At 33.4% G+C, this 25,495-nt stretch overlaps 1 protein-coding gene across 1 annotated transcript in view; it reads right to left on the bottom strand.

Annotated features, from left to right (window-relative positions):
• Nucleotides 1-12,816: 12,816 nt before the first annotated feature.
• LOC133198071 (uncharacterized) overlaps nucleotides 12,817-25,495 on the bottom strand; it is a 103,516-nt gene continuing 90,837 nt past the window's right edge. The window contains exons 28-32 of the mRNA XM_061334220.1: nucleotides 18,602-18,703; nucleotides 17,105-17,221; nucleotides 15,842-15,958; nucleotides 13,714-13,950; nucleotides 12,817-13,065 (exon numbers count right to left, since the gene is read on the bottom strand). Coding sequence (XP_061190204.1) covers nucleotides 12,818-13,065; nucleotides 13,714-13,950; nucleotides 15,842-15,958; nucleotides 17,105-17,221; nucleotides 18,602-18,703 — 821 coding nt within the window. The 3' untranslated portion in view covers nucleotide 12,817. The remainder of the gene's footprint in view (nucleotides 13,066-13,713; nucleotides 13,951-15,841; nucleotides 15,959-17,104; nucleotides 17,222-18,601; nucleotides 18,704-25,495) is intronic.

Raw genomic sequence — 25,495 nt, forward strand, 5'->3', positions numbered from 1 at the left:
AAACCGAGGCCCCATGTCACGATAGGCGTTGGCACGATTTAGAATCCTCACTGCTCAATGGTCCTGAGTACCGAGTAAAGTTTGAAGCCCTTCACCGGTATATGGTGAAGTGTGTATTTGAGTGAAAAATTCTCGAACGGGACGTAAAACAACGTACAGACGTCGCACACAGAATTGACCCTATTTTGTAACGTCAAAATAGCGTCATTAAAACGCTTAAAGTTTACGTCCAAGTGAAAGTACTAAAACATCCCAATCAGAAATGTTGATTTTTTCTTACGAGAATCTTTTTTTTGGATATTCTTGTCTTCTTTCATTCTCTGTTTTTCTTCTTTTTTCACTAATTAATATAATTTTACTGATTAAATTAAATTAAATTTGCTGATTACAAATTTGTATTTCCTTTAAAAATGGCAAGTTTGCAAGTAAAATTATCTTAAACGTTACGTTGTCAAAGCACGAAAACGTTAAAAATTGAATGCGTAACAAATTAGACTAGAATCTAATATTTGCTCTGTTTTCTTTAAAAAGGTTTAACTTCTTTCAATTTTTTTTAAAATTTATTTGCTCATTTCGAAAATAAGTATTCCACTTAAAACAGAAAATAGCTCACATATCTGATATACGCCTCGTAAAATATCATAATACGCTTATTTGTGTCATAGTAACAAAACCGACTAGACATCAAAATCACTCTACCATCTCTTCAAATACTTGACAAAATCTTTTTAAAGAAACATGTGTCTACCTCTTGATTTGCACATTTTATTTATCTCTTAAGTATTACCAATATATAATATGGGAAAATTTACCAAACAACCCATCTCTCCTTGTTACTTGTCAAAATCACGGCATATAACGGAATGGTATTGTTTTTACGAACAGTCGGAATCGGCCATTATTGGACATTTATTTATGAATTTTGTAGGAAGTCATCACAGGACATTATACACACTTTGTGCAAATTGGCGGAAAGATCCATGTGGTCGAAACGAAAAAATGACTAAGAACTACTAGCGCCCGTCATTTAGTATTACAAGTTACGCAATTACGTTACTCAATAATATGCGCGACGTCACAATCAATCGATAACTATTGTATAAGAGACTTTGTTACTGTTCATATTAATCACTAAAAAGACATAACTTTTATTTACATTGTATTCAATAATAGGACGTGATAATAATTTCAATCAACATTCATCATATTTTTATGAAAGGGAGGTCATGTTGAGAACTATGTGAATTGAAGTTTATGTTAGAAATTAACCTTTGGGCCTCATCATATATTTTGAATCAAAGTAAACAAATATCGATAATATCTAGCGGATTAAAATATATTAGAATTAGAATAATAATATCTTAAAAAAAAGAAAAAAACAAAAACAAACAAACAAAAAAATCTCATATTTAGGTCTAGAAAGTTTTCGTTTAGTTTGAATTTATGTCTTTTGAATAAAAATTCATCAACATGTATATGTAACAAAAACCTTTTTTCAGTTTTTGTTTAAAACTTAACGAATATCGACGAGAAATTCAATTGTTTGAATAGATTTCATTTTCATTTGATGCTTTGTATCTTTGTATGTAGTTAAAGTACTTTAGGAATCTAGTATAAGTATGGTATTCAAAATTTTACATTGAAAAACAGTCGCCCGTGTGGCGCAGTGGTTAGAGCGTTCGCTGTAGAGTCGCTGAGTAAAGAGTTCATGCATGCGTCGCCGGTTCGAATCCCAATGTGGGACGTGGAGACCGGTCCTTCGGAATAGACGTATAAACCGAGGTCCCGTGTCGCTGAAGGCGCTGGCACGAAAAAGATCCCTCGCTGCTCAATGGCCCTACAAGCCGAGTATAGGTAAGAATTTGCAGCTCTCCATCGGCAAGAGGCGGCGTCTCCATATCAGTAAATAATTATCGAGAGGGACGTAAAAGAACAAACAAAAAAACAAACAAACAAACAAAAAACTCGGTAAAGATCAAGAAATATGATCTTTCGAAATGTGCCTTGACGCAAAAATATAGTGTAGACTTCTAGGTTTTCATTACTGTTCTTTTCTAGATATTTGTTTACTTTTTTCAATAAGAGATCTTACAGTAAAGGTCAAAATTTGCAGCTCTCCATCGACAAGTGGTGGTGTCTCCATATGAGTGAAAATTCTCGAGAAGGACGTTAAACAATTAACAAACAAACATTAAAGATATGAGAAATTCTTTTTAAAAATTCTTCTTATGAACCACTGAGCCAAAAGAAAGGAATCGGAAGTAAAATCTTCCTGGGGTAATGTCGATTCTAAAGAGGTAGGGTGGGGCCACAAAAGTGTATCAAAGTTTTGCATTGAAATGCGCAAGAAAAATTATTTAAAAATCATCTCATGAACCACTGGGCAGGAGAGATGATACATGTGAAAGCTTCCTGTGGTGTTGTAGATTTAAAATTGTTCAAAACATGGCCCCAACGGTAGGGTGGGGCCACAATAGGGGATCAAAGTTTTACATGGGTCTTCAAAGAAATACGTTTTGATTGAAATCAAGAAGTTAAATCGTACCACATATATTCAAACATTCCCAAACTGAATGGATTCATTTTTTTTTAAATTATGCAAAGTGGGTTAAAGTTAGCTAAAATAGGGATAAAACTTTACATGATGTATGCACAGAGGATAACAATTTATTTTTAATACCTGGAAGGCCAAGTTCATCATGATGATATTGAAGCATTTCCATGTGGTGTGGATTCCGGGAGTGAGGCTCACAATTTTTCAAATGAAAATAAAATTCTTTTTGAAAATCTGAAGAAGAGTAGGGCTAAAGTGAAGGTTAACCTTGTGGCCCATGCGCCTCATATTATCGTTTCTGCTAAGATTGGCCGTTGGAATCTTTTTGTTCTGATTAACATATTTGTGAAGTCATTTACCTCCTTTCATATCTTCCTTTTTCTGTTTCATTCCGTTTTCCATTCCGCGTTTTAGCTACACTTCTCACTAACGTCTCCTGACTTTGCCGCTGTCACCACTGTCTATTTTGTCGCCTATTCAGTCAATGTAATCAGCTTAAAGGTTTTTGGGAAGTTAGCGGTATAAAACTTCTTAGGGTTTGTCAGGAAAAGCAGCTGTTAAAAGAAACAACAAAAGAATCAAATTTAATGTAACCTTCTTCAATCATAACATCTGAATACAGCTGGTAACAAGTACTTAAAAACTCTTATTTTTCATAAGTTAATAGCAAAAAGAGTAACATTTCACTTTTTATTCTCTGTCATTACTGAAACCAATGTTTAAGGCTTTTTTGGAAAGCCAAACTTGTCAACGTGTTACAAGTAAGTTTTGTCAACAAAATCGTTATTCCGAAAAACTAAATACAGAATACGTAACGGTTAACCAATCAGTTTTCGATTTTACAGTAAGGCTTTGTTATATAAGGCAGCTGCACTATCAATTTTCAGTTTCTTGGAGGACTGCAGTACTCTGTGTTTAAAGCTGAACACTACTCGTAAAAGGCATTGTCCGCCATATTTCTATTTCATCGGCGCTATCCCAACAACCCCTATATAAGCCGGAGACCTTTAAACAGTTCAAAGTATTACGCTGTAGAGGTCTCACCTGAGAAGACGTACATCTTATACATTGCCGTATTACTCGATCGCGATGAAATTATCAAATTTTACTTTTTCCGAGCCAGGAGAAAATTAACATTAAATATACAAGTGAATGCATTATTTACAGACAGAAAATGCACATAAAACAAGGAATAAACTCAAAAAAAATCTAAGACCACGAAAGGAATACTACATGTCGGCCACGAGTTTCAAGTGTGCAATCGGGTGTAACGAAATCGAAGGGTTTATATACCTGTGTGGAGGTGCCTATTTATGAGTAGTGTTCAGCTTTAACTCACAGTAAAATATGAACAGTTTCTTTGTTATCAGTTTAAACGTTTTCTTCTTTGCTTGGTCTCAAGCTACCGAAGTTTCGTGGAATTATACCGCAAAGCTGGAACTTGATAATACTTGATAATAAGAAGTCCGACAACGAAGTTTTAGAAGAATACGTCGCTCAGTCATTGTGTTATTGTTCTACGATGTGTCAAAAGGATTGTGGCTCTTTTGGATACAATCCTGCACTGAAGAAATGCCGTGTCCATAAGAAGATATTATCATCTGAAATGGCTGACGAAGATGGTTTGAGATACTATTCTCATCGTACGGATTAACGCTACTACTTTTTTGTTACATCTTTCATGGAGGGATTCCTCCTGTAGATGTTGTATTTACAAATTGATGAAATTTTTTCACACTTTCATGAAGAAAATATCACTAAATGATGGTATCATTTCAGTTGTAATTGACAGTTGAATAACAAGTCAGGTCAAGGTCATTATGCGTTTAGTATTGAAAGTTAATGTTGCCGATAATAGAATGCCCCTTTCTATCTAAAGTATTACTTTTTCATCTTTTTGCATGAAAGAATTTTCCAGGTCTATCAAACAACCTCTTTTTTTCCTACTTTGTTTTTGCACTGTCTTTTCTACGGTAGGGCGGGGAGCTGGCAAAAATTTTCGAATAAGATTATTTATTTTCATGCCAGTCAAGGATAGATTATTTATTTTAAAAATGATCAAGAACAGATTATTTATTTTCATTTTCACTGAAATAAGATTGTCTGCAACAAATCTGTTGACGAAATACAAAGCCAAGAACAACTAAAAAAATAATAGATAGATGAGCCTGATAGATGAATGTCAGTTTACTGTTTAAGGTTGTTGCTATTAAAGCTTTTGAAAAAAGCTATATTTGTTTATTTAAATTGTTCAAATTTTGACCGGAAGATGAAGCTTCCGGTTTATTGGCGTACTCGTTGATTGATTGATTGATTGATGTATGTTGTTTTACGTCCCATTCGAGAATGGAGACCTTTACTCAGCACTCAGGGCCATTGAGGGATCTGTATCGTGCCAACGCCAGCCGTGACACGGGGCCTCGGTTTTTGAGGTCTCATTCGAAGGACCCGCAACTTTCACTTCAAAGTGCAGAGCGCATGGCGAAGGAACAGTTGTTACCTATTTTTTTTATCGACTTAGGTCAGTCGCAGCCGAGATTCGAACTCACGACCTTCTGATCGCGGAGCGAGCGCTCTACCGACTGAGCTACCGTGAACGGTGGCTTACTCGTTGAAGAAGCTCTATCAATATTATTGTACACATATCTTTATGTTTCTTATTGACTTGTATCAGTTGCTAGTTTATAAGTAATAGTATCGCAATTGCTCGTAACAATATTGGTTATTGTCTACTTACTAGAATTAAAACCTTCTTCTAGCAATACTAAACTTGGCAAAACGTGGTCCCCCTAATTAACACATGTGCAGATAATTTGGAATATATCAACGTGTTTCGTGTCGTTTCACTTCCTATCAGTAGAAGAGAGTCTTCATGAGGCATTCCAACGCCAAAGCAACATATTATTCTGATTTATTTTTGTATTAAAGCCAAACACCCGGATTTTGTACCAACCACAGTCTTTCAGCCGAGTCCGATTCTTAAATAGGCAATATTAATCCTGTCTTCGATACTAGCACTATCCCCAATGAATTTGTTATGCCTGATAACTTTAGGGCCGCTGTCACAGGGGTGCCAAAGTTTCTATATATTTTTTTTATTCCAGCCTATTAATCGATTGACATCCAAAAAGTTATCCAGTAAAGAGTCTATTTGCATTAAAATGGTACTCGTAAGTAAATTTTTATTATATTTAAAAAAAATAAGCATATTTTAAGAGTTCAATTCATTGCCAGGATTTGAATTTAATTGCTGTGATCTAATAACTAAGCTTTATGATAAACGTGATGACTTTAACTTTTTAGATTACCATTAACATCTTTTTCAAGTAAAATATCCAAATATGAAACAGATGTGTCAGACTCTGTGGTATCTTTTATCTCAAGCTCACCAGGATATATCGTATCGACATAAGAATGAAAATAGCCATTGTTAGTTGACTGTACATCGTCGATATATCTAAATGTCGAGTTGAAGGCCACAGCAAGTGTTTTCTTCTTTTCACGTACAAGACTTTGGACAAATTCTGCTTCATATGAATACAAAAAAGGTCTGCTAATAACGGGGCGCAATTGGTACCAATGGGAATTCCAATAGATTGTTGGAAGACCTGGTCTCCAAAAACCACATAGATATTGTCAATCAGAAACTCAAGCATCTTTTTAATGTCAACTTCAGAGTACTTGTGTGTACAATCAGAATGTTTTTTAACAAAATAATTTTGCAAATGACCAATGACAAGGTAAGTATATTTACGAGTTCCATTTTTATTGTAAAAGAAAACAGACAATTGCAAATAATTACAAAGACTTTATTTTATTGTCCCCCGCTTTTACTGAAAGTGGGGGATATTAATTTGGGTCTTTCTGTCCGTCCGTCTGTATTTCTGTCTTTCTGTAACACTTTCGTTTCCGCGCGATATCTCAAGAACCCTTTGAGCTCTCGCAATGAAATTTTACATGACATCTCCCTATGGCCTAAGGGAGAACCCTACCGATTTTGAGCTCAAAGTTCAAAGTCGTAAATTCATACATTCCGTCTGTGTGTAACACTTTCCTTTCTGAGCGATATCTCAAGAAACTTTTGAGCTTTTGCAATGAAATTTTATACCATAACTCCCTATGGCCTCTCTCTCCCCTCTCAAAGTGTCCCGCCCCGTTTTTTTATTTAATGTATTAAAAGTCGTTTGGCACTATTTTTAGCACAGGGGTATGTGGAGAGTTTTTACGTATAATACAGGTTGTCTTCGGACTTTATGTTCTAATTACATCTATTAGACTGTTTAGTTAAGGTTAAATTAGACACCATGTATTGTGTAAAATTTTGACAATATCGAACGTGAATATAAACAATATATGTGACCTAATGTTTGCGTTTAATTTGCTGTATAATCAAGTGCCTCCGTGGCCTAGGTATATGATTCTTGCTTAGGAAGTGAGAGGTACCAGGTACAAATCCTGGATGATCCTTTTTTTGAATTTTTTTTAGATTTACTAAATGATAGTATTCAACATGAGAAATGAAAAAGTTATGACGTCTGGCGTGAACAAACTCATAAAATCATTATTACAGTGTGATAAATATTTTATATAAAAAGAATCTTACAAACACATATTAAAGAATAAGCAATCAAATCTTAAATTTATATCCATATTGGCATTGTTTACTTGCTTCAATATACATGTATACATTTAATAATTCTACAAATCCAGGGGGAGGGGGAGTCCGACCCCCCCCCCCCCCCCGGATCTGCGCATGCTATTCTTTTTTCCCTAAGCAGGGGACACAAATTCTCTGAATTAGCTTGTTGACATCTTGAACTGCAACTCTGCTCACATTTCAGTATTGTTTACACTGATATAAATGGATATGGGTACAATTTTATTTCATCTGAATTAAGAAAGCTCTAAACACTGCACACTGAAGAATTCTAATACTATGGTAGATCTTTGCAGTTAGAGTAAGCTGCCATTTGATGTCAAATGGAATAAACGGAAATCTGCAGTAAATGACATAGTTCGAAATATATTACAGTACTCTAAAAATTTTGTTGGACTAAGATTAAGAAATCGAAAATATTATTTGATTGTATTTTCTCAAGGTAAATATACATTAAAGGTGTCTGTTCAATTACACTCCATTGTCTTTGAAAAATTTTTTTCCTGGATAAATATGAAAGGTACCTAATGTTGTAAACAAACTATATAAACTCAGTTTGTACACCTTCATTACATATGATAAAGTTTTCTCGAAGTCAAAACTAATTATTAGCAATCGGCAATCCTCGGCAGACTATGCTGCGCTCCATAGAAACCTCGGATGTTATTGGTGGAAGAATATGCATCAAATCTGTCTTAACTCATTTCATATTTTGCACTCCATAAAGTTCACCAAAAGAGTTTCCTACCTTGTTTAATTCTTTCTTGTATAATTGTTTTAATTACAGCATTCTGCTAGTAGTCTTTGAAAGCAGAAACATGGTATTGGACGTACCACAAAGTGACCTTAAGGTTAAATATTTAGAGAAATTTCAGTTTGATCACATAATTGTATTAGCAAAATAGTAGAACACCGTTCTCGTCCGAGGTAAGTGTTCGAGGCGTGAGCCGCCCGAGGCCCCCCGAGTGAACTATTAGTGTTAAGAGCTTCCTTAAGTGTGTTATTTTCTATAAATTCTGTAGGTGATAGTATGTGGAATACTTGTCACCACGCCTCCCTTAACGGACCCTAGCCCGGGTACTGGGTCTATGTCTGGTATCCCACAGTTCCGTATGGGAACTCCGTGAAAGAAACGATGATGATGATCAAACATCACTAGGTATGTCATTTATTGAATAGTATGATTTTCTGGTCTTGGTCGTAGTAAATGAAAGGTGCATATGGATTTCTTTGAAAGATGAGTTCCTTTTATGATGATCTATAGCTATAATTTGAAAGAAAAAAAGAACAAGGTGTATCGGAACATAACTTATGTTTAAGGTTAATTCTAAGAATCAGTATACATTAAACTGTCATTTTCAATTCAAAATTTAAAAAAAAAAATCAGATTTAAATATGGGAGGCGTTTTTCACTTAAAACAACGAAATGTTTCATTGCTCACTGACCAAAAAACACCAGTTATTTATATACATGTATTCTTGTCCTTATCTTTAAAATAATATTTTATGCAATATAGACATCGGGATTACAATTCGCATGATATGAAATTGAATTCCATTAAAACGATTTATTATCTACATAACTAATGTAGCCAGAAAAATTTGGAACAAAGTAAGTTTAAATTATGGCGTCATAATGGACCTATTAGCACCAAAAGTTAAACTTTTTTTACTAGTAGTTTACGCTACATAAGCCACAAAGCGGTTCGCAAAAATATTGAATTGTAACCTTATTTTATTTTCTATCATCAATTGTTTATTAATAATATTAATCTCCCTTCAAGTAGTACATAGTTTTAGTGTTTCGTCAATTGAATTAACACCTTTTTAACGTGAAATATTAAGACGTAGCGAACGCGCGTTTTACGATATAAACAAAATTTATCAAACCAATCAAATGGTGCATTACAACGAGAATTAAGTAATTTTTGAAAAAAGTATCTTCTCGCTTGTTATTTGCGACAGTTCAATGAGCATAACGGTCGCAAATAAAAAGATAAGAAGATAGTCATTCCTATTCTAGTAATGCAAATTATGCATCTTGTTTGATGTGAACATTATATTTTTAGTAGAGATTTGTTATAAAGCGTTGTGATTTTGAGTTGTTATATTATGATGCCACAATTGTAAACGTTCACTTTTGTTATTGATCGTCTGTCTTAAAAGTCATTGCACTAGCGAAACAAAATAATGCAGTTTACAGAACAGCTGCATTAGAATAAATATTAACATTTTGTTAGAGCGAAGTATTTGGGACCTGCGAAATTACTTCACTATATCGTAATTTTTTATATCGTATAACACATTTCTTTCAGTATATATAGCGAATTCACAATATAAAATTTTTTCCTTCAAGTATGACCACCAAATGTATATTGGGAAGTATTAATTACAAAAGTTACCTTGGAGTTTAAAAATATCTGGATGAATTGAATTTCAAATTTACAACAATACAAAAATAGTGTCAATTCAATGTTTTATATATCTATATATCTATATCTCTATATCTATATCTATCTATCTATCTATCTATATATAATTCGAGACATCTTGAACGATACTATTCATTTTATATTCTTGGTCCTGGAGCTTTCGAGACAATATATTTAGAACGAATATAACGAATATTTGCTTCTTTCTTTTTTAAACGTAAACTGTACCTGTTATGTTATTTTTTTCTTTTTACTAAACAGATGAGGACCAAAACATAGAAAACTCACAATCTGAAGATTGCCTGCGTATTTTTGATACATATCACGCCAATGAAACCAGTTTGATAACTCACATGTCCGTATCACTCCTTCTTACCTTAATGATCTAATTTGAAAATCAAGTTTTTAACCATGTGATCTTGTGGTGATCAAATACATTTCTTCAGATTTTGGAAACTGAAATACTTTTCAGTACTTCTATTGCTTTTTAGCTCACCTAGCTTTCCTGATCACATCTTGCCTGGCGTCCGTCTGTAAACTTGTCACATTTTCGACTTCTTCTCAAGAACCACAGGGCCAATTTCGACTAAACTTGCCAGAAACATCCTTAGATGAAGGAGATTGAAGTTTGTTAAAATGATGGACCACTTCCTCTTCAAGGGGAGATAATTAAGAACTGGGAAATTTTGGTGTCATCTTTAAAAAAATCTTTTCAAGAGCCCTTGGGCCACAAAAATTGAAACATATGAAACCTTCTTTACATAGTGTAGATTTTTTTTTTTTCAAATCATGACCCCCGGGGGAAAGGTGGGACCTCAGAAGGGGATCAAAGTTTTACAGAGGAATATATATGAAAAAACTTTTTGAAATCTTCTCAAGAAGAACCAAGCCACAATTAGTCATATTGATATGGAATCATCCTCATGTGGTGTAAATTCAAGTTTGTTCAAATCATGACCCCCGGGGGGTAGGGTGGGGCCACAGTGGTGCATCAAGGTTTTTTATAGGAATATGTAGGAAATTCTTTAAAAATCTTTTTCTCTAGAACAACAAAGCCACAATTAGTCATATTGATGTGGAGATTCAAGTTAATTCAAATTATGACCCCCGGGAGTAGGGTGGGGCCACAATGGGGGATCAAGGTTTTACATAGGAATATTTAGGAAGAATCTTTAAATATCTTTTTCAGAGCAAGAAAACCATGATTTGTCATAGTGATATGGAAACCCCTCTTGGTGGAGGACTGGACATCTTTAAAATTCTGTTTTCAAGAACAGAAAAGCCATGATTATTCATATGAATACAGAAGCATCCTCAGATAGTGTAGATTCAATTTCATTCAAAACATGGCACTTGGGATAGGATGTGGCTAGAGCAGGCGATCATAGCTTTACATATGAATATATAGAAAAAATCTGCTGATAAACAGCAAGGCCATATTGACTCAGGTAGGCGTTGTGGCCCACGGGCCTCTCGTTTTTCCCCTCTATTGAATGTTATTTTTAAAAGGTGTACATGCATGTGTGTTATATAAATAAAACTTCCTTCTCTTTTTTTCTTCATATCTTCAAGTACGAGTACTGTCATTGGTAAACTTAAATTATGAAGATAGGTATTATAAAGACTGATTTACTGTAACTGTAATATTGAAGAACTTTAAAAAATCACAATCACGTACTTGTACATTCGACAAAGCCAATATGCCCTAAGGCAGAACTTCTCTTAATTTTTTTTTTGAGTGATCAGTCTGTCTACAAAGCTCTGGTATTATGCAAGGTATGAAATTGAAGGCTAATAACTTCAAATATGTGTCTTAGTCCCTATTAAAGGTAAGACAGAAAATTATGAAATATAATTACATATATATTATCAGTATATGAATACAATATTTCAAACCGAGATATGAATATCACAAACACCATTCGATTACCTTGCCAAGTGTAATGGCATATTTTAAAACAACGATTTTAAATTTAAGTACCTTCACCCCAAGGCACCATTACTTTTTTTTTGTTTTAAGAAAACTTTAAAAAAAAATTGTGAGCAAGGGACTAGGTTTCCGACTTAATGAGATATGCTTATTAACGAGCATATTAGTAATTAAAACAAATGTTATAAAGAATTCGCTACTTTAATTTTATGAAATAAAGAGAAAAAAATTCGAATATATAATATAGGGTAGCAAGAAATTCAGATATTGAGTATATTTTTGGTGCATTAAACATGTAAATAATGTAAATATAAGGAATGTTTTTATGTTTATTGTGAATTATTGTTGTGTAAATCACACACACGCTAACACGCTTCATAAAATATGCCTACGTGACAAGTCTTTGTGATTTACACACCAATAACTCACACAAAACTTAAAAACATTCCTTAAATAATTCACAAAAATTGTCATTTTCAACTAATTGTAGCCACTCCGCCACTTTCAGAAATAATATTTAAAGTGCACAGAAAATGCAATGTATTTACTTGAAGATTGATGTTCAACGTTTCAACATACACTGAACAACAAATTTACAATAAGGAGATGAATGGTAATGTAAATGAGAAGAACGTCAACTACTTGTAATTAAAATTTTTGCTATGTGAAATAATCTAACAATTTGATTAACTATTTATAGAATGTCTTTCCAAAATATTCAAAATACCAATCCCAATCCATTTATTAAGATTCGTTGAAATATATATATGTTCTCAGATATATCTAAATCTCTGTCATATAAAAAAAGTTATTAAAAAATTAATTAATATACGGAAATACGGACAGTCAGACGGAACAAAAAAACATATGCCCCCTAACTTTGATCTCCGAGCATACAAATAACCCTTCATTATATCTTACGTGTGCAGTTTACAACATTTAAAAAATTGAAAAGAGGCTATAATGATAGATTCTTTCTATATGAATTTTTACTTGTACATATATAAGAAAAGAGTTATCTTTTATTATCAATAAACAACATGCATAATGAAGAACATAAAAAAACAAACACAAAAAGAGCAATATTATTAACCAACACGAAATTCCTAAAGTTTTCGAACTGATGAATTATCATTGTTATTAAAAGCATATAAATAAACAGTAAGTAATCAAAATAGAAATTGAATAAGCGTGAATATCCAAGTTTATAGTAATTAAGTTTCAAGGAATATCACTGCTGAACTTTAGCAGTGAGGAATAATGCAAATGCTCCAACGAACTTTGGGGTTGACGGTGTAACACCAGGGGGCAGGCTCTCCATCTGGGTTCCTGCAGTAGTTTGATTGGTCACTGAGGTAAGTGTATCTGTGTGTGTTTGGGGACTGGCTCCCCCATGCTTGACACAGGTCTCCGGTATTAGCGACATTGTGTGTACCGAAATACAGCCTTCCTTTTGGGTCCGAATTTATTAGACATTCTAGAGCAGTAGTAGCTGTGTAAAAAGTATGTCTCTTTAAATTAATGACTGAAAACGCACATTTTGATTAATAAAAAAATCAAATAACACATTTCAAGGAACGATACCTCTTAAAGCATCATGTAAAAATTCAAAAATATATTTAAATATTTATATATACGATACTCTGTCGCAGTGTGAAAAAATGCAACAATGATAATCTGACACAGTGTGACAATATTTCAGAAGTGCGGAAAAACACTCGATTTTCTTTCCCTTCAAGAGGAATGTTGAAAAAAGCACTCACTGGCCTGTAATAATACAGAGAGAGTATGTAAATCATCCTGACAGACACTAAATGACAAAATGTTGTTGAGATGCAATGTTTAAAATGTTTTCAATCTAACAAATGCAAAGCTATGACGCCTCAACCGCTCTACTATTACGTCAAAGCCTATGACACAATGTAACGAAAAGCCAGAGGCGAAGGGAAAGTCAAAGAAAATGTAATAAGCAAAAAAACCAATATTTTTTAGTTGGATATAAAATTTATTTCACTCCGTAGAGAGAATTTGTGATATTTTCAATCTTGCCTTGCACTCGTGAAAATATCAAAAAAATCTTGCCCCGCTCGTGAAATAAATTCCATATCCAACCACAAAACATTGAATATCCTTGATTTACCACAATCTGGAATATCACAGTACTCCCATATCTTTTCTGGGTCTGTGGTGTAGCACCAGGGAGCGTCATCTATGCCTGGATTCCTGCAGTAGTTTACAGGCAGGTCAGTGTATCGGGACGTGTGGGGGAAATTGGATCCCCACGCTTGACATTTTCTCCCAGATTTTGTAACGTTAATATTGCCTTGGTATTCCCATCCAATTTTTGTCCGTTTGCAATCCGCTTCTTCTTGCAATTCTGACGTTTTAGAAAGACTATTTACTTAATTCATCTTTCAGAACTATTACAGTGTAAAAATGTGATATACATGTTTTACTAAGGAAAGCTACATATTGAGTACATATATATATTTCCGTGTATTTCATGGAAATGTAAATCTGTTAAGATTGAAACCATAAAGATAATTAATAGTACTTATGCGATTTTTAAAAGGCTACGTACTCTTCTCTTACATATGATAAAGGCTATCACTATTCAGTGAACTTTTTTCATACAAATTACAAGGGCGAGCAAGTTGTTTACTTCACATAATTTAATTTGAATAATCAAGTTCATTATTGTTTGAACCCCAACAAAAATTAATTATAGTTAACTACAGTTAACTATAGTAAGCTATGAAAATACTTGGATTTACTATAAAAACTTTACTTTAGAACTTTTTTTCAAAGTTTAAAATATTTTCAGTTAGATAACAGTGATGAAAAATAAAAAAAAAATTATTTATAAATGATAGTTCCATTTATTATATAAAAAATATTGTGCATGTATGAATCTCCTTATCTCCCGACTCAGGATAAGAAAAAGGTCGAAAAGATATTTGGGAAATCCCCCCCCCCCCCCAGAAATTTTCAACATCAATGCTGAACTTTCAAAATCTATCAAAATTAAAGATATTAACAAAATTAAAATAGATATTGACGGAATGATAAAATTCCGTAATGAATAAAAAGAAAAATATCGTTTCTTGGATGTTTGAAAAAAAATCTTTTGAGTCGGGCCATTTTGAGCCAGTCAGTCGAGAGAGGGCAAACAAACCCTTTTCTGAAGATTGCCTTAGCCCCCCCCCCGGCTTGAACCCCCCGGGCTTGAAAAATGGGGTGTATAGTGATTGGGATGTCTGTCACATACACCGTGTGAACTCATTTCTTATTAAAGTTATTCGTAACTTCTCGTATACTACGGAATAAAGTTTAATAAAACTTTCCGAGAATTTTTATTATTGCACATGTACACCTCGTATTTTTTATTTGATCGGACAGATATAAAGGCTTTCCATAGGAAATATGGACTTTGCAATAATACTCGTATTGGAGCGGGGGGGGGGGGGGGGGTGTTCTTTTATCAAAAAGTGCTCGCCGGCATAGTACCTCTAGTTTTGTATACATGGATTTATCGTGAAACAAACAGATTGATAATTTTATTTTTATTTTAAATTTGATATATTTGTTTTATTTATCTGATTATCATATTTTTTTTTCTCTTTTTGGACAAATAGTCAATAGGAATCTTTGATATAGATAAATTAGCGATTATTTTGTTAGACTGCTTCATGTCCTTTGGAAAAAAATCACCCATGTTCTAAATCCAAATATTTCTCTAAGAAGACCGCAAATTTAAACTTGCACTTGTATTCTGACCAAGGGACAGTTTGGGTTTTCCATCTAGCACCTACAGTCACGGACGTCAATTTACATGGTCCCAATACATAAAGTGATTTTACGTTTTTTAATTGAAGAGACTTCGTTTAAATGCAGTTCAGGAATTGAGTAGCTTGCCAAGTTTTACAGTTCATGTATAATCTAGTTTGTCTGTTTACGTTAGTTTAATACGCTCTTTGCATTTAACGGATTGCTATTAAATTTTTACTAAAAATTTTATTTTCTATCCTTATGTGTAAATAAAAAGACAATATCAACGCAAAGATCAAGGAAAATGACATTAAGTTTCATACTGATACGTTTTTGACGCAAGTGGAAATGTGACTAGCAATACAGGTAGTGCCGTAACGAAACAAACTATATTTTTGGGAAAAATAAATAGCGTATTACATATAGAACCATAATTTAATTATCTTAAGTTCTTTACTCTATGTATTTGCTGAAAACAAATGGAATGGGAAGGATTTTACCCTGTGTTTCACAGTTATCTCCCTTGAACCCCTCCAGACATGTACAACTGAATTTTGTTCCGTTCACCTCACATTGACCCCCGTTTTTACAAGGATTGGGAAAACAGGGTGAATCAGCTGCAATACAAAAACAAGAGGCCCATGGGCCACATCGCTCACCTGAGCACATTGGCTAGGAAAAAAAAGCAAAAATCAGTTGACGGGGGAGGGGGGGGGGTTGAATTTTAAACTACCTTATGATGCCTTCATGTCAATGTAACAAATGGCTTTGCTATTCTTAAGCAGCAGATTTTCCCATATATTCATTTGTAAAACTTTGATCCCCCATTGTGGCCCCACCCTACCCCCGGGGTCATGATTTGAACAAAACTTGAATCTACACTACCTGAGGATGCTTCCATATAAATATGACAAATCGTGGCTTTACTGTTCTTAAGAAAAGATTTTTAAAGAAATTTTCCTATATATTTCTATGTAAAACTTTTATCCCCATTGTGGCCCCATCCTACCCCCAGGGGTTATGATTTGAACAATCTTGAATCTACACTACTTGAGGATGCTTCCATATAAATATGACCAATCATGGCATTGCTGTTATTAAGAAGAAGATTTTTAAAGATATTTTCCTATATATTTCTATGTAAAAATTTGATCCCCGATTGTGGCCCAACCCAACCTCCGGGGGTCATGATTTGAACAAACTTGAATCTACACTACCTGAGGATGTTTCCACAAAAGTTTCATCTTTCCTGGCCCAGTGGTACTTGAGAAGATTTTTAAATGATGCCATTATTTTTTCACTAATTTCTAATTATCTCCCCTTGAAAGAGGACGTGGCCCTCCATTTGAACAACTTTGAATCCACTTTACCCAAGGATGCTTCATGGCAAGTTTGGTTGAAATTGGCTCAGTGATTCTGGAGAAGAAGTCAAAAATGTGAAAAGTTTACAGACGGACGGACAGACAGACGGACGACGGACAAAATGTGATCAGAAAAGCTCACTTGAGCTTTCAGCTCAGGTGAGCTAAAAATCATTGTTATCACATATATGTATATAATTGTATAATTAGATATAATAAATGTGTTGATACCAGGATGTGACGTGTTTTTTTTTTCGATCCCTAGGTTTTGACTATAAAACTTATTGATAGTTACATAGAGTACCGACTTTAAGTAATAAATGGAGATAATGAAGCCATTTAAATAGAATAATTCGGTTACTTAATTACATATATTATACTTTCTGTGTCATAAAACTTTACCACAGGATTTTATTTCACAGTATTCCTTTATCGGCCCTGTTTCTCCCTTTACATAACACCAGGGCTTAGAAGACAGATCCGGATTTCTACAGTAATTAGCATCTTCACGCATTGACTCTGAAAATATTCGAATATTTTTATTGTTAGATTAATCAGAATATCTTCAAAAATAAAACACATCCAAGCATTTGCATTTGCACATTATATAAACATGCAAAGTTTTTATCATGTTTGGTTGAATAAAATCAAAGGTATTCAAAATATATATTTTTTTATTAAAATCTTTATTCAGTTATGGTCTTGGCAAATGGTATAGTTAAACCTTAAAAAATTAAAAAAAACAAAACAAAACATAACTATTCTTCAAACATTTAATTTAATCAGGATGGCTCTAACACATTCAATCTTTTATCACACAACTTTCAGTAATTATAGGAAAATAATGTAAAATATTTAAGGAATGGAACAAAGTCATTTTGGCACTATTAATTATGTTATTAACTATTTCTTTGAAACAAACTTAAACTTAATCAGGAAATATAAATGTTTTAAATCTTTTTTTTTTTTAATTTTAACCAATAAGATGTCCCTATTTTACTGTTAACACATATAAAAGGGTTGTTCCGAAAAGTCGTAAACAAGTTTTATTACTTTGTAAACATTTAAACAATTTTTACCAACCTTTGCATGACTATCATTTACTAAATGCCACTTGAAATAATAAATATTGAATAATTTTTTTTTTCATAGAAGTAATATTATGACGTTTTAGATGAGAACCGAAATTGTCTGTAGGGAAATTCCGGGAAAATTACGCTTGATATTATTGCATTTTATTTGCTTTCTGACACCCCGATAATATATATAAGTGACATAACACTCTAGACAGAAAGGTTGTTTATAAATTGCATAAGAGATTCAATGACAGTTTCACCTTAGCACCGAAAGTGTAAAGGCCTAAGATATACAGTAATGATCATCAATTTCAGAGGGTGAGGAAAGTTATAGACAAATAAATTAGACGCTAAACGTTGCGTATTCTCTGCTGAATTCTTACAATAAAAGGCACCTACCATGGGCTGAAATTAAAATCCGATCAAGAAAAGGGCATAGTCTCGAATTTCAATGGGTTCCTGCGACAAGAGTCTGAGAAGTTTCAGTATATTTGAAAATCAGCGATGCCATAAGACGCGCAATGCACACATTGTCAAGTGCCAGTAAATGGCGTTTGACTGATACCCTCTCTTTCTCCTTTTGATTAACATTCCTTTCTCATTAAATGTGTTTTATTATGAAACTATATTCATAACCATTAAACGTTGCATTTTTACTATGACAACAAAAAAAGTAATCAAGAAAAACTGAACTGTTTACCCTGTCTACGACTCTTTCAAGAAACAGATTCCGAGAAAACGTAAGAAAGATAACCAACTTTGAATTAACTTAAAGACCAACCAAAACAACCAACTTTGAATTAACTTAAAGAAAAATACAAACCCTCTTGCCAAGGTAGACATGTTTTTCCAGATGTGGTTGTACTTAATCTTCCAGCATAGTCTATACCTCTACCAGTCATTAAACAGTCACGTTCAATTTTTTCTGCAAAGCAGTAGTTTGTTATGAATTAAACAGCGATGAAGAAAAGTTTCTGAGAGACAGTATCATCTCGTACCTAGGCAGTAATCCAAAATCATAACAAAATATAAAAAAAACACGGCTCAGGGCCATATCTTTCGACAAAGGCAACAGGGCATGCTGGATTTTCTCCTTTATATGCTGACCTGGTTTTAAATTCATGTGAAGCAGATTTTATTCAAATGCTTCTACTTGAGAAGACGAAAACATTTGCCATGGCTTACAACTCAACATTCAGATATATCGACGACCTCTTGTCAATAAACAATAGTAACTTCAATTCATATATCGACGCGATATATCCCAGTTAACTTGAAATATAAGACGACAGAGAGTCTGCCACATCCACTGGGTGAAATAAGCAGTTTCCCGTCATGGGAAACTCTATGGAAACCACATAGAAACCTCAAGTTTACATCATGTTTCCTAGTGGTTTCCACAGCGGATGCCAGGTTATTCCGTCAAGTTTCCGTACCACGGAAACTACTACGCTCAGATTCCATTAGGTATCCCGAACCACGGAAACCTCAGGAAACCTGAAGTTTCCCTAGCCTCCATGTAGTTTCCCGAAATGGGAAACCTGAAGATTCCACTGGTTTCCATAATTAGGAAACTATGTAGAATCGGAGCGTAGTGGTTTCCATGGAATGGAAACTTGATGGAATCTTCAGATTTCCCATGAACGGAAACTAGAGGAAACGTCGTGATTCCTCAAGTTTCCATGACTCAGGAAACTACATGGAATCGGAGCGTAGCGGTTTCCATGTGATGGAAACTTGGTGGAATTATATGGTGTCTCATAGAAGGAAATTACAGGGAAACTTCAAGATTCCCTTATTTTTCTGAGACGGGAAGCAATGTGTAATTGTGATGTAATAGTTTCCATACCATGGAAACTACAGGGTACGATGAGCATTTCAATTTCGAAAAATGATTGACAAGCAACTGGAAGCTCAAGGAACCCTGTATTTTCCATGGTAAATCTTTCTTGTCTAGAATGTGAAAAGAGAACAGCAGGTTTAAATCAGAATATATATTATTAATTTCCTTGGTAAACTGTGTTTTCTTTTCAAAATCTATCAAGAAAATGTATAAAAAGGAAAAAGCATTATCAAATCATACGTTTAATAATTCTTTTGATGTGCAAAAACATTATTTGAAAATGATATCAAAATAAATAAAATCATATATCTTGGGTAAACAATGAAGTAGTCTTTCACATCTAAGTCATTCATAAACTTCATTAAATACTCTATACTTCTTTCAACATCAGCTTCCTTTGTATTTTCTTCACATCATCTGCAATCTGCAATATATTTTCATATAAAATTATTATTTGATGTAAGAATTGTATGCTTGAATATTATTTAGAAATCTGACAAGATCACTCAAAGTCCTTTAATGTACCAATATCAGTTATTAGTTTCAGTCTTTAAATTTAATGATCATGAAATCCGAATAATGAACATTACATAGTAAGGTTTTAAGCCAGATTAATATCAAAGCAGGCAGTCTTCCACAAATCCCGGGAGTCCGAAGCCCGGGACCTGGTAAAATTGGAAGGGGGCATGTGGAAATTGCATACTTACAAGCCCGAAGGGCATGTAAATTCTGAGGCCTAAGCCTCCGTATTATCAAATTGAATAATACTAATAACATAAAATGTACTTAAAAGTCTGATTTTTCATGTAAAGTTGAGCACCAAATAAAATTTTAACGATAGTTTATTCTACCGCGATTTCCAAGGAACTCTTTTGCAAAGGAGACACAAAAAGTATACACGTTGAAAATAATATGTGACTTCCGAGGAACTCTTTTGCAAAGGAAACACAAAAAGTGTACAGTTTGAAAACAATATTAATGGCGAGACAATAGATCGATAAAAATGGATTTCGGATCATTTCCTTGGCATGAAAAGTCGAACAAGAATAAAATTACTTGATAAAATTCTGGGCATGTAAATATTTGTTCGGGCTAGCATAATAAGTGGTTAAACCTGCCCAAAGGGCATGTACTAAAAAAAAAGATTTGGCGAAGACTGAGCAGGTATGATTGAGAATATGACCATCTCATACATGTAGAACACTGCTTTTAGTTGAGTGAATTGGAGAGAAATGTGCTCTGGACAAGGATATTACGAATCTTTTTTTTTTATTAATTGACATTTGAACTAGAAATTTTGTTAAAGATCACTAAAAACCCTTCATCTCATGGCACACAAGCCAGATCATAGCAAGGAAGAAAAATTATGCTCTGGACAAGGACTTTAAATAAAGATACATAGTGTATTTTGATACTGACCTTTGACCTAGATAATTGGTCCAAGGTCACTTTTTACCCTCCATCCACAGGCACTCTATGAGTTAAATTTGAGTGAGATTGGGCTAAGAGGAGAGAAAATATACTCAGGACAAGTTATATCAGATGGAAAGACAGATCATCTCATGGCATCAGCAGAACAGGACCCTAAAAAAACAATGCACATACATGTTAAGCTATATCCATACAAGTCAATATGAATTCATCATATGTTGCATTGCATACACATGCTTTAATCATATTTAATACCTTATGAATAAATTCATATTGCATGTACACTCAGTTTACATGCAAATTATCTAATTTTCATAAAAAACTACCAACGTATCAGTCATTCAAGATTTAGCTAATCAACATTCTGTACAAGTTCTATATGCTATATCATATGTACAGACACATACTAGCATTATTTACCTACATTCTAAATCTTGTTTTATGTCACTGAAAATTAAGGCGATAGCCATTAAACAATTTTTACACCCAATTTACATACATGCATGTTGTAATGTTTGTTCAAAACTTCTCATTTATAAATATTACCTTATAGTATATTTAGTTAACATATACCTACAGTTAAAGCTTCAAAGTGTTTCATTGAATATTTTAGAAATTACAGTCATCAAAATATTGACCAGCCAGAAATCAGTAAATTTTTATTTTTCATTATTGTCTTGTTTTATATAACATGTTTTAATGTTAGAAAGTTTTATTAAGTTATAATATTTACTACTTTAGCATAGCCATACAGTTGAACTTTGGCATCTCGAACACCATAGATATGTGGAAGTAATTTGGAAGCATTCTTTAAATATTTTACTCCTGATATCTCGAGTCCTCAAATACATGTATCTCAAACTAATTTTCATTGAACTTTGAACCTTGACAAAAGGACTCTTAAACAAATATTCATTATTCTTAAAATAAAGTCTACAGGTTACAAAATTATAAGTTGCTCAACAATGATCATATCAATAATATCTAAAAAGAGTTGATCATTTCCCCTTGGGGTGAAGGGGGGGGGGCTTCCTCTGTACAATTTAAAACATCCTTACTTTGTGTCAACCTTGGTTAAAATTAGTGGTTCTTGAGAAGAAGTTGAAAATGTGAAAAGTTCACAGATGGATAGACAGTTTGATGGACAAAAGACAAAACAAAAGGAGATCAGAAAAGTTCACTTGAGTTTTTAGCTCGGGTGAACTAAAATTCTCACTGCATGGTGTATATTATGCTAGATATCATCCAGACAGAAAATTTTATAGAGAAGTGAAAAAGACTCCAAGCCATACTATTTCATAAGGCCAAACAAAAAATATGTTTGTTTACTGTTACATGCTGAAATAAAATAGGGTCGGTAGGTAGGGTTTTTTTCTGTATTTTTTGAATTTTTTTATACACAAATTCACATGAATTTGTTGAAATACTAAACAGTTTTACCATTGTGTGGTGCTTTACTTTTGTTTGGGTTTGCCATATAGGCGATAGACAATATCTTTCTTGCCAACTGCCTTACAGCTACATGTACCACAAAATGCAACAAAAAACTGTCTTGTATTTCTTCTTTAATTCCATGTTGCACTAACTACTTCTAGTACTTTCGATTCAAACGCGTAACCGATTAAGATGCATGTAAACGTTAAACCGTTGAATGAGTGACTTGTGGATTTTTACGAGGAAAAAAAAATTTGGGTTGGCTATTAGATATAGGGTCGGTCGGGTAACCATAAACAAACATATTTTTTTATTATGCCTAACCTGTTGTAGTTTGCAGCTGGTAGTTCAACATTCCAATTAAAATTGGAATCAAATTCTTTTCTTTTAATGCAATTGTCATACATGCCTATTTATGATTGAATTAATTACCACTTACTACATGATCCCATCTCCATTCAACATCTTTAGTTACTGGTTCTCCTTTAATGTCAGTTTTCTTCTCTCTGAAAGAATATATTATGTACATTTACTATTGCATTCTGATTTCACTTATAAGACCAACAATAAACAAGAGTCCTAGGCGCCACATTGCTCACCTGAGCACTTTGGGTAGGTAAAAGCACAAATAAGTTCAGTATTAAAATGTTTTAATATGAAAGTGGGTGGGTGAGGGTATGAATTCTACACTTTCTAAGGATGCTTTTGAATTAATATGACACGTATTAGCATTGCTGTTCTGAAGAAGAAAATTTTTATTGATATATCCTTTTTCTTCCTTTGTACAGTAAAACTCGGTTATAACGAAGTCACTGGGACTTGTGAAATTACTTTGCTATATCCGTAATTCGTTATATCCGTATAAAGAATTAGTAAAATTTATCTAGCTGCGGATCCAAGAAAACTTCGCAATGTCTGTGAATTCGCAATATCCCTGTTCATACTAAACAAGTTTTACTGTATAACTATGATCCACTGTTATGGCCCCTTTATTCTCCTGGGGAGGGGGGGGGGGGTCATGATTTGAATAAATTGAATCTACATTACTTCAGGATGCTTTTATATCATTATGACCAATTTTGATGATATTGGTGTCGAGAAGAATTTTAAAGATCTTTCCTATGTATCAGTATTGTTATGTAAAACGTTGATCGCCCATTGTGGCCCCACCCTACCCCTTGGGGTGATGATTTGAACAAACTTGCATCTACACTACCTGAAGATGCTTCCATATAAATATGACGAATAGCTTTGCTCTTCTTGAATAGAAGAATTTCTAAGATTTTTCCTATGTACTTTGATCGTTCATCGTGGCCCCATCCTACCCCGGGGGTCATGATTTGAACAAACTTGAATTTACACTAGCTGAGGATGTTTCAACATAAGTTTCATCTTTCCTGATACAGTGGTTCTAGTGAAGAAGACTTTTAAAGATTTTATCCTATGTATTCCTTTGTAAAACTTGATCATCCATTTTGGCTCCACCCTATACCCGGGGGTCATGATTTAAACAAATTTGAATCTACACTTCCTGAGGATGCTTCCAAATAAGTTTAATAATTTTTCCTGGCCTAGTGGTTCCAGAAAAGAAGATTTTTAAATGATGCCATTAATTTTTCATTTATTTGTAATTATCTCCCCTTAGAAGAAGATATGGCCCTTCATTTAAATAAAGTTGAATCCCTTTTACCCAAGAATACTTTGTAGCAAGTTTGATTGAAATTGGCCCTGTGATTCTTGAGAAGAAGATTTAAATGTGAAAAGTTTTCGACAATGACGGCGACAGACAAATTTTGATCAGAAAAGCTAACTTTAGCCATTGGCTCAGGTGAGCTATAAATGATTTGTTTGATGTACTCCAAAAGATCCATCAAAATCACCCCTACCGAATCATTTTTTTAAGTATTTTAATTTTACTACATTTTTTTTTGGTTTCAGGGAAATAAAGTTTGTTTCATTGTAAAGTTCAGGTTTATAATTTCTCCAAGACACTTGTTTTATTGATAGCAATAAATATTAAATCTAAATTTCTAATTCTGTGTTTTTGTATGACAAAAAATCAATTTGTTAGATACTGCCAAAAAAATCTACCTACCTACCTACCCATTTTACAAAATTTCGGTCGGAGTACGTCTGATCAAACAAGAGTATTTTTAATAATGGCCAAAACTTCAACAACTACTAGGGAGGAAAAAAAATAAACAAACAAAAATTTATCGTTATCATACAACATATATCAAACAAAAATTTCAAACAAATGAGGATTTACTTATTTTTACCATTCGACTTCTATGATGTTGCGACCACCATCAATAACTGATGATTGTTACTCAGACGATTCATTTGCATCTTGAAATACTATCAAAAATTATCAATATTTGTACATCTTGTAGGCTTATTATTTTTAACATTTTCAGTAAATCTCTCAGCAGGTTACACATGAGAAATTTTGTCTTTTGAACAGTAAACTATTTCAATTTATAATCTATCACTTGTTTGTTAAACAGTTGTTATATAAATATTAATATTATAGACAGTACTTTAAAACCAATACATTTTCCCTATACATATCATCATTATGCATATGAATAAGGATTGTGCTATGACTTGTAAGATGTTTATGTACTCTAGTTACAGACAATCTACTTAAATTGTTCTGATGATTCTTCATAATTTCTAATTTTATCTGCCAAACAAAGGCGGCTTACAATAGTCAGAACTCTCTTAAATTTCCATCGATGATGATGTCCTTCGTGAATAATCTGATATGTTGAGACTGCGGACACTTTTTATTTAAATAATGATGACTTAATCCTAATTTAGTAGGAGAAATAATTCATTTTTACCTTGTCGTTACATCATAAAAAGTTCCAGAAGTCCAAAAGTGCAACAAGTTGCATTCCGAGAACACATGTATTCAAACCGGATATATGTTTGTCAATATTAACAAAGAAACCATATTCGGTACAAACATTATTATCCGATTTAACAACGAAAAAAAATTTCATA

Source organism: Saccostrea echinata, unplaced genomic scaffold, assembly GCF_033153115.1.
Source record: "Saccostrea echinata isolate AGI-Se365-2 ecotype Australia unplaced genomic scaffold, CSIRO_AGI_Sech_v1 ptg000033l, whole genome shotgun sequence".
Lineage (NCBI taxonomy): Eukaryota > Metazoa > Mollusca > Bivalvia > Ostreida > Ostreidae > Saccostrea > Saccostrea echinata.